Source organism: Engystomops pustulosus, chromosome 5, assembly GCF_040894005.1.
Source record: "Engystomops pustulosus chromosome 5, aEngPut4.maternal, whole genome shotgun sequence".
Classification (NCBI taxonomy): Eukaryota; Metazoa; Chordata; class Amphibia; order Anura; family Leptodactylidae; genus Engystomops; species Engystomops pustulosus.
This window is the reverse complement of record NC_092415.1, coordinates 158,316,910-158,329,435: the sequence shown is the minus strand read 5'-3', so window position 1 is coordinate 158,329,435 and position 12,526 is coordinate 158,316,910. Positions and strand designations below refer to the sequence as shown.

Genomic DNA, 12,526 nt, shown 5'->3' with positions numbered 1-12,526 from the left:
ATACTTGTTAATTCTATGTTAACACATGTTAACAAAACACATGCGTCAACGCAATGTTAATGCATGCGTTAACATCGCTTTACGATGCATTTTGTAAATGTTGACAGTAGTGTAATTAGGCAAATCACCTCTCCTCAGCTGTTTTTATGAGTTTCAAATGCAATGAAAACGCAACCAAAACGCAATGTATGAATGCACCCTGAGTAACAATTTTTTTTTTTTAGCAATTATGGTCTGGTAAGGGGAGGATAGTGAACACATTAGTTTGTCTTTGTGTATATCTTTCTCTATGTCCAATAGTGTTTCTTCAAACAGATTCAGCATTCACCTCTCAGCATTACCTGCATCTTACCTGAGCAGAGGGCGAGCTGGGGTGATATAGTCTGCACCTGATTATTGCCAGGTGATGCAGAGCTGCAGCCATGCTATATGTGTTTGTATTCCTTATTATTTGGTTACTTGTATTGATTGTAAGCTCCTCTTTTTTTTTAAAGGGAGCTAATTCTATTGTGATGTTTAATACATAATTTATGTGTAAAATGTTTCTTATGTGTGTTATTTGTTGTAAAATGTGCAACCCAAATGTGTATCCCTTTAAGACTCTAGGGGGGAGATGTATCATTAGTCCTATGTAGCTTCTTGGTGTATATGTGTCGCAAAATTTTGCGCAAACAACGTTTTTGTGGGGGGGGGGGGGGTTTAGAGAGAAAAAACTCAATTCTAAAGTCACATAATGGCGGAAAAAATACTCCACATTTATCAACTGAGAATTTTCAAAAGAATGCAAATTTAATTGCAAAAGGAAAAAAAAACCTTTGTGTGCTGGTAGCCTTAAGGTGATGGCAGACGCGCCGTTCGGGCTGAGTTTGCAAACGCAAACGCAGACCAAGCGGCTCCCACCGGGGCGGATCATGGCCCAATCGCAGGCGTTTCCATAGAATGTAGCATGCAATTTTCCTTTCTGCAGATGGCATGTCATAGAGCAGGAGGAGCTGAGAAGATTGTATATAGTGTCATATCTGCAGGCAGCATGTTATAGAGAAGGAGTGGCTGAGCTTATTGTACATAGTGTCCTATCTGAATGCAGAATGCTATAGAGCAAGGGAGCTGACCAAATTGTAAATAGCGTTTCACATGAAAGCAGTATGTTATAGAGCAGGAAGAAATGAGAGATTGCTAAATAATTTTGAGAAGATTCAGTATAACTTGTAAGAATGTTCTCTTTCTATGCTAAAAACAACTGACAGCCATCCATAAATGAATACATATGCTGAGATGAGTTGTACTATATAATAACGTTTCATCACCATTTTACTTTAGCATTGCAGTCAAAACATTACAGGAAGCAGTAAGCTGTCACAGTCCCTTGCATTGTATTTGTTGAAATAGAATTTGGGCAAGTGAGGTCCAGCTACCAGTAAGCACCCGGGAGGATGACACGTAAATGACTGTAGGACGCACTGAAGCATACCCGGGCAATCAGGAAGCTTTGCCCTTAACTGATCTTGCAGGTAACCTCAGTGCCCCCTCTGTACTGTACTAGAGCTGTTCCTGCAGCTTCAAAGTACTTATATATTTCATCCTTCTTCTAAGGATCTCAGTTATTCTTCTTCTAGTCCGCCTTTTCATCTATGCTGTGATTGCTGTATTATAAGGTAACTTACAGCAGAGCAGTGCTGCATAAATACCTTCTGTAATACTCAGGGATTGGAAGGCGCCTGTATGTATCCGCTCTTATTCACATTGCATGCATAAAATCAACCTCATAAAAGTTGAGCAAAAATAGTCCTGACGTTTATACAGTTCAATTTTATTCAATACCGGATAATGTGCATTATATATTTTGAAGTTGTCCTCAAAATGCCATGTTTAATAGACTGATCGCATCTAGTAAATGGAAGACGCTGCAGTTTTTGTCATTGAATGGACCGCTCTCCCAATATTACAGTCACTTATTAGTGTCATCAGCCATGAGTGATTGAAAGCATAAAAAATAACTTTGCTGCAAGCATGACTTAACTATGCTAATACTGTATATTATCTTCCCAATATTATTCACCTAAAGTTATAAAGATAAATTCCATTCATTTCTTTGGATGCAAATATTCTCCCAATCCTTACTGAGTGCAATAATGAAAAATCCAGCAATGCCAGTGATATGTGTGCTCTATTTTAGTCTTTGAGTCATGAACTTTATTAGGCTACACTTTTGGCTGCATTCAGATAAATGTGTACCCGCCGTACCGTAGCCCCGGAGGGGAGGAGCGGGTGAGCGCTGCTCGCCCTGCCTCTCTCCACAGAGAAACATGGCGCACATACATAGATATACATTTTGAAAGGTTATTTTACAAAGTTATTTCAAATAACACTTATTAAAGTATTGGAAGAATGGATTTTAGCTTTAAGATATTTCTGAATTTTCAAAAACTGTAATTTCTCATATTCTCAATTTCTCATAGCACTCCATGGTTTTAGACGAACATGTGCCTGCCATACCCTAGCATGGTGGGCACACATCAGCGCCTGGGAGAGAAGTAGGGGTTGAGCGCTGCTCGCCTCGTCCCACTCTACAGAGAAACATTGCGCACGGTGCCGTATTACGGGGAAAGATGTCCTTTCTTTTCCAAAGGAATGGAACAGTATGGTGCCGCAAGTGTGCTTCACCGAACCGATCCATATGGCGCCTTCCGCCCATTGCCGGCCTATGGGGGAAGTATATCCGATGTAAATACCTCGGCGGTATATATGTCCCCCAATGGGCGTGTGAATGCAGCCTTAGTCAGGTGCTTGTCTGATCTATACGACTCCATACAGTGGCTTATCTAACCTGTCGGCAAACTACGCAGTGTATATGGGGCCCATGGGAAGGGGGATTGGCAAGGATCTTCTCCTGATATTTGTCATAAGTGTATTTTTGTACATAAGTGCAATTTTGGTTGCAGTATTCTCTATTTGGCAGTGTATTTAGATTTTTAAAGCTTTATTGAATTGAATGGAAGCTATATGAATTCCCATGCTCTGAGCTCCCCCTACTGGTGGCTGCAGACGAGCATTTTGATTGTTCATAACTATATGAAGGGAATTGATCAATGTTCAGCTGTGGGATATAAATACATTCAAAATGAGATGTTTGGTATTAGAGTCATTTTAGACATTTGTTACATGATTACAGCGCCTGAATATTCCAGTTTGAAAATCTGTTCAAACACATGGAATCCTTGTCAAAATGTATGGACATGAAGCTTCCTGCTCTCACTATTGATGGGTTTACCTCCAGAACTCCATCAATCTGACATTCCCTACATAGGGTACACTGCATGTTTTGACAATATATGGCTGAGTGGCTGATGGCTCCTTGTGTTTTGATCTTGCCCATAATTGGCTGAGATAGAAAAATCCCTTTAAAGAGTAGTGTCAGCTCTTCTAAATTATATGCCCAAATTATTTCTAGTTATTGGGTAAATGATCATTTTCACACTTATTTTGAACATACATATAAGAGCATGATGAAATGATGACATAGTGAGCAAATTCTGTAAATCTTCAAATTCAACATAAACAAATGTCTGCTGCAGCAATGGAAACCAAAATTTCCGTAAACATGCTAAATTGTATAAAAAACACTAGTGGCAACGAATGGAATCACATGTCATTCTCCTATTCATCAGACTCTTTGGATAAAGATATTCCAATACATTTAATAAAAGTAATCAATGACACCAGAAATAAGGAGCCCTTTGTACAGTCATAAAATATAAGATAAGGCTTATTAGTATTACATTTCATGACTGCTTGTCAAGTGCAGGCAATCCATAGCTAAGATGTAAATTCCAATATTCTCAAACATAGAAATTCATATTACAAAGTTATTTCAAATAACACTTATTATAGTATTGGAAAAATGGACTTTAGCTCTTAGATACTTCATCATTTTCATAAACTGTAATATGCACTAAAGCAGTGGTTCTCAACCTTTCTAATGCTGTGACCCCGCAATACAGTTCCTCATGTTGTGGTGACCCCAAACCATGCAACTCGCAGTAAAAACACAGTAAAATTGCGGCTCCGATGGCTTTAGGTGACCCCCGGTTTTGGTCGTTCGACCCCTGCTGGGGTCCCGACCCACAGGTTGAGAACCACTGCACTAAAGGGAACCTGTCTCCAGATTTTCAATAATAAGCCTAATAACAAGTTCTCATAGCACTACATGGTTTTAGCTAAAAAAAATTCATAGCACAATGGTGTAGAAGCACTGATAAATCTCTCCGCCATAGCAGAGAACTGTGTAAAGACTAACAACCCCATCAAGTAATTTTAAAGGACATCTACCAGAGACACTCACTCACAGATACTTCCTTATAAAAACAGGAAGGGGGAGGGGTGGGGTGTTACTAGAAGCTCTCTGTGCTGTTGCTGCACAGGCTATTACACTGTGGCACCTCATGTAATCTCCGTAGTAGTGAGCACACAATGGGAGTGGGAAATGCTCCATCAGAGTGTTTCGCAAAAGCACAGAAGCGTAACACAGAAAACCTGGCTTTACAAAAAAAGACATGGGGAATGAATAAATCTAAATCAGGATCACTCCATTGCTTATTTGGTGTGGTCAATTTTCAAAGGGGCCATTACTCCTAAACTAATGGGACAACATTTAACAAGAGCTGTACAACACTTTGATCAATCAGACCAAGGAGAAACAGAACAGCAAAAAACACATTAAACACATTATAAAACTGGCTTTAAAAAGTCCCCTCTAGATTACATCTGAATTTTGTGGTGCACAAACTGAATTTTGGCCACGCCCCCTTTTTCAGACCAGTGAAAAAACTGCTCAAAAATTGTCTCGGGCAGATATGACTGAATTCTGTCGTGGACAGGTTGATGAATCTCCCCCAATGTGTTTTTCTCCAGTAAATGTTATGAGAGCTGCACCATGTGCATCCTATTATTTTAGCTGTGCCTGGCGTCAGGACGGGTCAGGAGTCGCACAACTGTCGCACAAGATCTCCGACAATACATACTGACAAAACATGTCATACACACATCATCTGAGTAAGACATGTTTTGTCGAAACGCGAAGATCTGAATGCACCTGCACTTCTGTCAGCATGTATTTCATAGGAATAAAGAAGCAAGTTTCTACGATTCATCTAAGCATGGTTCAGTGTGCTGGACTTTCTATACCTTTATTCAGATTATACATCTGCAGACAGCATGTTATAGAGGAGACATAGCCAAGCAGATTGCGGATAGTGTCCTATCTGCAGACAGCATGTTATAGAGGAGACGTAGACAAGCAAATTATACATAGTGTCCTATCTGCAGACAGCATGTTATAGAGGAGACATAGCCAAGCAGATTGTGGATAGTGTCCTATCTGCAGTCAGCATGTTATAGAGGAGACGTAGACAAGCAAATTATACATAGTGTCCTATCTGCAGACAGCATGTTATAGAGGAGACATAGCCAAGCAGATTGCGGATAGTGTCCTATCTGCAGACAGCATGTTATAGAGGAGACGTAGACAAGCAAATTATACATAGTGTCCTATCTGCAGACAGCATGTTATAGAGGAGACATAGCCAAGCAGATTGTGGATAGTGTCCTATCTGCAGTCAGCATGTTATAGAGGAGACGTAGACAAGCAAATTATACATAGTGTCCTATCTGCAGACAGCATGTTATAGAGGAGACATAGCCAAGCAGATTGCGGATAGTGTCCTATCTGCAGTCAGCATGTTATAGAGGAGACGTAGACTAGCAAATTATACATAGTGTCCTATCTGCAGACAGCATGTTATAGAGGAGATGTAGCCAAGCAGATTAAGCATAGTGTCCTATCTGCAGTCAGCATGTTAGAGGATGAGGAGGGAAATGGATTTTACATAGTAAAAATCTGCCCTTCACCTCACCAAACATGTCTATTTCACCAAACTAACCTCATCTATCTCTGTTAATCCTAAAAGTCTCTTCCATATACTTCTTTTCTTGCTAACACCAATGGGGCAGGCATCTGTCATAAACCATAGGGATGCAGGCCTCCTACATTAAAGGGGTTTTCCATTTTTATCAAATAATTGATATTGTTTCTGTAATGAAAAGTTTGACAATTTTTCTATATTCTTACTGTAAGAATTCCTCACAGTTTTGTAGACCTCTGCTTGCTGTCATTCTATAGGAAGCTCCATGGTTTACTTAACGTTTACTTAAGATTTTTATCCACTAAATGTAGACATTGAAGCTTCTTATAGAACGGCAGCAAGCAGAGATCTAGGAAATTAATATGAACTGATATAAAAAGTATATTGGAAAATTGAAACTTTCCGTTACATAAACAATATCAATTACCGTATATGCCGGCGTATAAGACGACTGGGCGTATAAGACGACCCCCAACTTCTGCCCTAAAAATATAGAATTTGGTATATACTCACTGTATAAGACTACCCCTCTACCAAATGAAAAAAAGTCTGCTTAAAACTTTGCAAAGCAAAAAAGAGAGCAAGTGCCTGGTGATCATAACTGTAAGCTGCGATATTAATGAAGATCCGACATGTTTCTGTAAGTGCCGCCTGTGACCCCCAGCTCTGTGACGCCGACCGCTGTGACAGGGCGGCTGCATTAGCATACAGCTTGCCGCCCCGTCAGCGCGTACTAAGCCTCTTCTAATGACTGTGAGAGGCGGACTGCCACGCATGCGCGGCGGTCCCAGGAAGCGGCTCTCTGCGCGCTGACGGGGAAAGAAAACACCTCACACAGTGCGGCCCCCGTATATCCGGCGTATAAGACGACCCCCCACTGTAGCCATTATTTTAAGGGGTTAAAAAGTAGTCTTATACGCCAGTATATACAGTATTTGTTGAAAGTGGACGACCGCGTTAAAGATGAAGTTGACTGTCTGGCAGCTGAACAGATCATACAGACAGGTGAAGTAACCTGAATGCCGTATGTTGTATGTCATAATATATTACAGGCAGTCCCCTACTTAAGAACACCCAACTTACAGACGACCCCTAGTTACAAACTGACCTCTGGATGTTGGTAACTTACTTTACTTTGGCCTTAGGCTACAATAAACAGCTGTAACAGTTATCAATGGTGCCTGTATATTACAGGCAGTCCCCTACTTAAGAACACCCAACTTACAGACGACCCCTAGTTACAAACTGACCTCTGGATGTTGGTAACTTACTTTACTTTGGCCTTAGGCTACAATAAACAGCTGTAACAGTTATCAATGGTGCCTGTAATGAAGCTTCATTGTTAATCCTGGTTCTTATGACAACCCAACATTTTTAAAATCCATTTGTCACACAAATTCTAGCTGGGGTTACAATGATAAAATATACAATTCCAACTTACATACAAATTCAACTTAAGAACAGGACTGTCTGTACTTCACATGCTCAAGAGTAATTTTTTCACTTGCGCTCATCTTGAAGAACGATATAATTTTTCCAGGACCTGGGCAATTAAACTTTGGTATAGTAGCACATGAAGCAATTTAAAGTGAACTTGTCAATAGTCCAATATTCAGGCAGCAAGTTATAGACCTGGAGGAACTTAGCAAACTGCTATATAGCTAAAAGGGAAAAGAGGCAGTACAGCTGATTGTCTACATTTATATCTCTGTTGTTTCCATGTTAAGAAGTCACGAGGAGGAGGATCATATAAGTGATTGAAACTTATATAGAGGGGTGTTCCCATTTCAGCAAATAAATATTTTGACTTGTGTGATGTTTCTTATATATGTTTTGCTAACATGTGTTGTCACATCAGCTGTCAATGTGTTACAGAGTAGGAGGAGCAGTTTGGGCAGTTGTTACAGAGGATGGAGAGGCATGGAATAAAGTTTTCTCTGAGCCTGCTGTCCAGTTTTGGTTCCTTCTACATCACATGGGTGGCCACTACAACATTACAGTATGTCTAATAAAAAGTCATACAATTATCCAATATACTTTCTGTATCAATTTTTAACAGTCTTTTGGATCTCTGTTTGCTGTTATTCTATAGAAAGCTTTTATGTTTACTTCCAGTGGATAGAAATGTGACCATGGTCACAGAGGTGCACTGCTCATTATATCACACAGCTCTGATTACTCTATGTGATATAATGAGCCGTACACCTGTATAACCATGGACATCCATGGTTACACAGTAAACATATAAGATTCCGATAGAATTACAGTAAGCAGACATCTAGAAAACAGCAAAGGATTGATACATTATGTATATTGGGAAATTGTATAACTTTTCAACATACAAACTATAACATTAATTTGCTGAAATGGGAAAACCACTATAACCCTTTAAGGACCTGGCCCTTTTTTGTATTTTCATTTTTATTTTTCACTCCCCACAATCAAAAATCTATAACTTTTTTTTACACATAAAGAGCTCTGTGACAGCTTCTTTTCTGTATAACAAATTGCACTTCATAGTGATGGTATTTATTCTTCCATGCCATGTTTTTTGCATGTTGTATATTAAAGGTGCGCCAAAAAAGTTGGTGCACTCTGTCGGGGCATTGCGGGGAGCACCACATTCATAAAGAACGAGCATCACAATTCATGAAACTGGCGCACCCTACACACTACACAGGCAAACTGCACATAGTACAGGCTGCATTGTTTTAGATAATTATAGGCCAATGTCTTAGGGCTCAGCAGCTTTAACCCCATAGCGCAATAAGACGTAACCTTATGTCTTGCTGCGCATGGGGGAGTATGAAGAGGGCTCACGGGCTGAGCCCTCTTCATACTCACCGGGCATTTGCTTCATAATGAAGCAAACGCCCGTCTCTAACACCCGTGCTTGCACTGATCGCGGGTGTTAACCCTTTGGTTGCTGCCGGCAAAGCTGCCGGCGGCATTAAAGAGCCGGCGGCGCGTGGCCACCGCCATCTTGGCTCTGATCATAGTCACGGGGAGCGGCGATCCGTTGTCATGACAGCCTCGGATCTACAGTAGGCTATCTATTACAATGTGCGATTTGCACATTATAATAGATGGTGAGCAAAATCCCCATATACTGCCATACTGTAGTATGGCAGTATATGGTAGGATCAATCAGACAACCTAGGGTTAAAGTACCCTAGGGAGTCTGAAAAATAGTAAAAAAAATAAATGAAAAAAAGTTAAAATATATATATATATTAAAAAAACATAAAAATTCAAATCACCCCCCTTTCCCTAGAACTGATATAAATATAAATAAACAGTAAAAATCATAAACACATTAGGTATCACCGTGCCTGAAAATGCCCGATCTATCAAAATATAATAACCAAATGGCATTTTCTTGCCATTTTGAAAAATAGAAAAAATTCTATAAAAAGTGATCAAAAGGTCATACAGTCCTAAAAATAAAAGCATTGAAAACGTCATCAAAAGTCGCAAAAAATTACACCACCCGCAGCTCCATACACTAAAGTATGAAAAAGTTATTAGCGCAAGAAAATGGCAAAATGAAGAATTTTTTTTCTGTACAAGAGGTTTTAATTTTTGTAAATGTATGAAAACATTTTAAAACCTATACAAATTTGGTATCCACGTGATCATATTGACCCAATGAATGAAATAAACCTGTCATTTGCGGAGCACAGTGAAAGCTGTAAAAACCAAGCCCACAAGAAATGGCGCAAATGTGTTTTTTCATCATTTTCACTGCATTTAGAATTTTTACCGGTTCCCAGTACATAGCATGGAATATTGAATACCATCACTATGATGTGCAATTTGTTACGCAGAAAATAAGCCATCACACAGCTCTTTACATGGAAAAATAAATAAGTTATAGATTTTTGAAGGTGGGGAGTGAAAAATAAAAACGCAAAAACCAAAAAGGGCCTGGTCCATAAGGGGTTAATTACGGAGATGAGGATACATTCCTGTATATAGTCATTTGGTATATAGACAGGAGTATTGCGTCGGAAACATTTTGGAAACACTCCATATAAGTAAGGGGAAATACTGTACATATAAAATTTCATGTACGGGACCCCTCTGGAGTCTGATAATTTACTGTATTTTAGCCCTAGACTACAATAAAAAGCTATAACAGTTATCACAGGTGTCTGCAATGAAGATTTATTGGTAATCCTGGTTCTTATGACAATCCAACATTTTTAAAATCAAATTGTCACAGAGACCAAAAAAAATTTGTCTGGGGTTACAATTATAAAATATACAGTTCCGACTTACATACAAATTCAACTTAAGAACAAACTTACAGAACCTATCTTGTATGTAACCCTTGGGCTGCCAGTACACAGGACCTGTACAGTATTATACAGGGACTTCAAGTATATTCCCTAGTATACATTGGTACTGGGTCAGAGTGCTTCCAGAAATAAGGAAACCAATGAGGAAAATAACACTGTATACTTTGAATGAATTCAGAGCTAAACATGTGTCTATTCACTTGTATTAAGCAACTCATACTGTCGGTGGTATAGAGCTGTGATACATTCACACACATAATGTGGATATTTAAAATATCTGGGTTCATAATTATTAAAACTATTTAAAGGGAAAATAGAGAAGCTCCTCATAGCACCTCATCATTGTGCTCCTGTTTTCAACAGATGAGAACAGGGTTGAACTGACCCATCAGAGTACCAGGGGATCCTGTAATGGGCCCAAAGATTTAGCAAATGATAAACAAATTTGTAAATGAATTGAGCCATTTCTGAACATTATGGTCTATTTCTTCTTTCTAGATTGACTCCCAAGTATTACAGATTATTTGATCTCGGTTGACATATCTTAAATGGGGATTATATGGGTGGAGGATGGGGCCTCAGGATCAACACCACTGGTAGGCCCATCACAAATGCTCAGTTAACCAAATTACAATGTACAATACAGGTCAATGCTGGGGCTCTTAAAATTTTTTTGAAAAGAAAAATATTAAAGTGCTCAATCAATAATTTGTGTCACATACATCCCTGTAGTCATGAAATATGTAATAATCATAGAAATCATAGACATGTTCATATGCCAGCAGCTTCAGGTTATGTTACTCTTAAAATAGCTACAATTGGAGTTAGGAATCTAAGGGTCAGAAGCTTTAGAAAGTTCCCTGCTAGGGATCCTTGACCTTAATGTTAACCCTTGACTCAGCAGAGACAATTTGACTTTATACACTATACACACTTACTAAAACGCTGCAGAACTTTCTCTGTATTCCTAATCTGTCCAATCTCTGCTAAGAGACATGAAATCATTGCAATGCATGCATTATATGATATGATTTAGACAATCTTAATAATAATAATATAATTTTAATCATACAATCTTTCTCCAAAGAAATCTGCACTTCCGCAAAGTTAGCAAGTTCTCCAGTCATTTCTGCTCAGGATCCTCTCTGTAATATCTATGGCAAATCTACTAACAATTTCTGAATGTAAAAAAAGCAATATACATACAATACATACAATAAGCAGGCGCTTCTAGGCACGCTATTGAGAAAAAACAAATGACTCCTAATGTCATTGTGACAAGAAACTTTTCCGTAGACGGAAACTACTGCCTGCTGCCTAATGAACTGATGCTGGAAGCATAGAGAGAAGCACATTCTGTTACCCTCCATCTGCCCGGCACTGTGAATAGTCTGGCTGCTGATCATTGTGGCCTCTGGACGTTGAAGGTGACTTCTGCTTTCTTCGCCTAAGGGCTCCCCAAATGAAATCCCAGTTCCAGGGGAAATCAGTGCGGGTGTTCACTGCACAAGTGAATAATTTACAGGTGTCTGGTGTCACTGTCCCTGTCTCCACCCTGGTTCTGCTCTGTCCTGCGGCTGCAGCTGCTGCCTCAGAGCTTCTCTCCAATAGCAAAGCAGGGCATCTATTAATACAAATACCAGCTGGCCCTTATCCAGTCTTTACAGAATGGGAGAATAAAAAAGCTCCGACCAGATGGTCAGGAGGGAGGGATAGCACTTAAAGCTGTAATACACACAGCACTGACCCAGGCTTAGATTGACAAGTTGGGACTCTGGAATTCTTGCAATGTGCTAACTCAATTCCAGAACTAACAGCGTTGACTCAATGATAGAGATTTCCAAAGAAGATTTCATTATATAGATTTCTAGAATAATACAAAATGTCACTGGTATCTGAATATATATTATAAACACAAATGCGATACAGAAATGTGAGTTGTATTTTTCTACATTTACATATGATTTTGAACAATGTACACCATAAGGGAGTAAAAAACGGTATCAATTAAAACACAAATTTTATTTCTTAAACTTTTCTGTTAAAATGAAATCTGGGTTGTCAGCATTGGCCTGAGATGCACTGGGCCAGGAATATATGTCTACATAGTAGCAGGCCTCGAGCTGCAGCAAGATGCTACAAGGTGATCGGGGCCCACAGTGTGATAGAGAAGCTGAAGCCTAAGAGGAATGACACTAGTCTAGACACTGTATCATCCACCAGCAGTCATACGATGACTACAGTGTATAAATATAAACTGGGAAGTTTGTAACATAACCATATGAATACATGAGGTGGTTGAGA

The 12,526-nt window shown here is 39.3% G+C and overlaps 1 protein-coding gene across 2 annotated transcripts in view; it reads right to left on the bottom strand.

Annotated features, from left to right (window-relative positions):
- The window catches only part of GADL1 (glutamate decarboxylase like 1), a 187,157-nt gene extending 175,304 nt beyond the window's left edge, over positions 1-11,853 (bottom strand). For both annotated transcript variants that reach the window (XM_072153577.1, XM_072153576.1), the window contains exon 1: positions 11,586-11,853. Coding sequence is in view for 1 of the 2 variants with exons in the window: in XM_072153576.1 (XP_072009677.1) it covers positions 11,586-11,628 (43 nt within the window). In the remaining variant the exon portion in view is untranslated. The remainder of the gene's footprint in view (positions 1-11,585) is intronic.
- Positions 11,854-12,526: the final 673 nt, after the last annotated feature.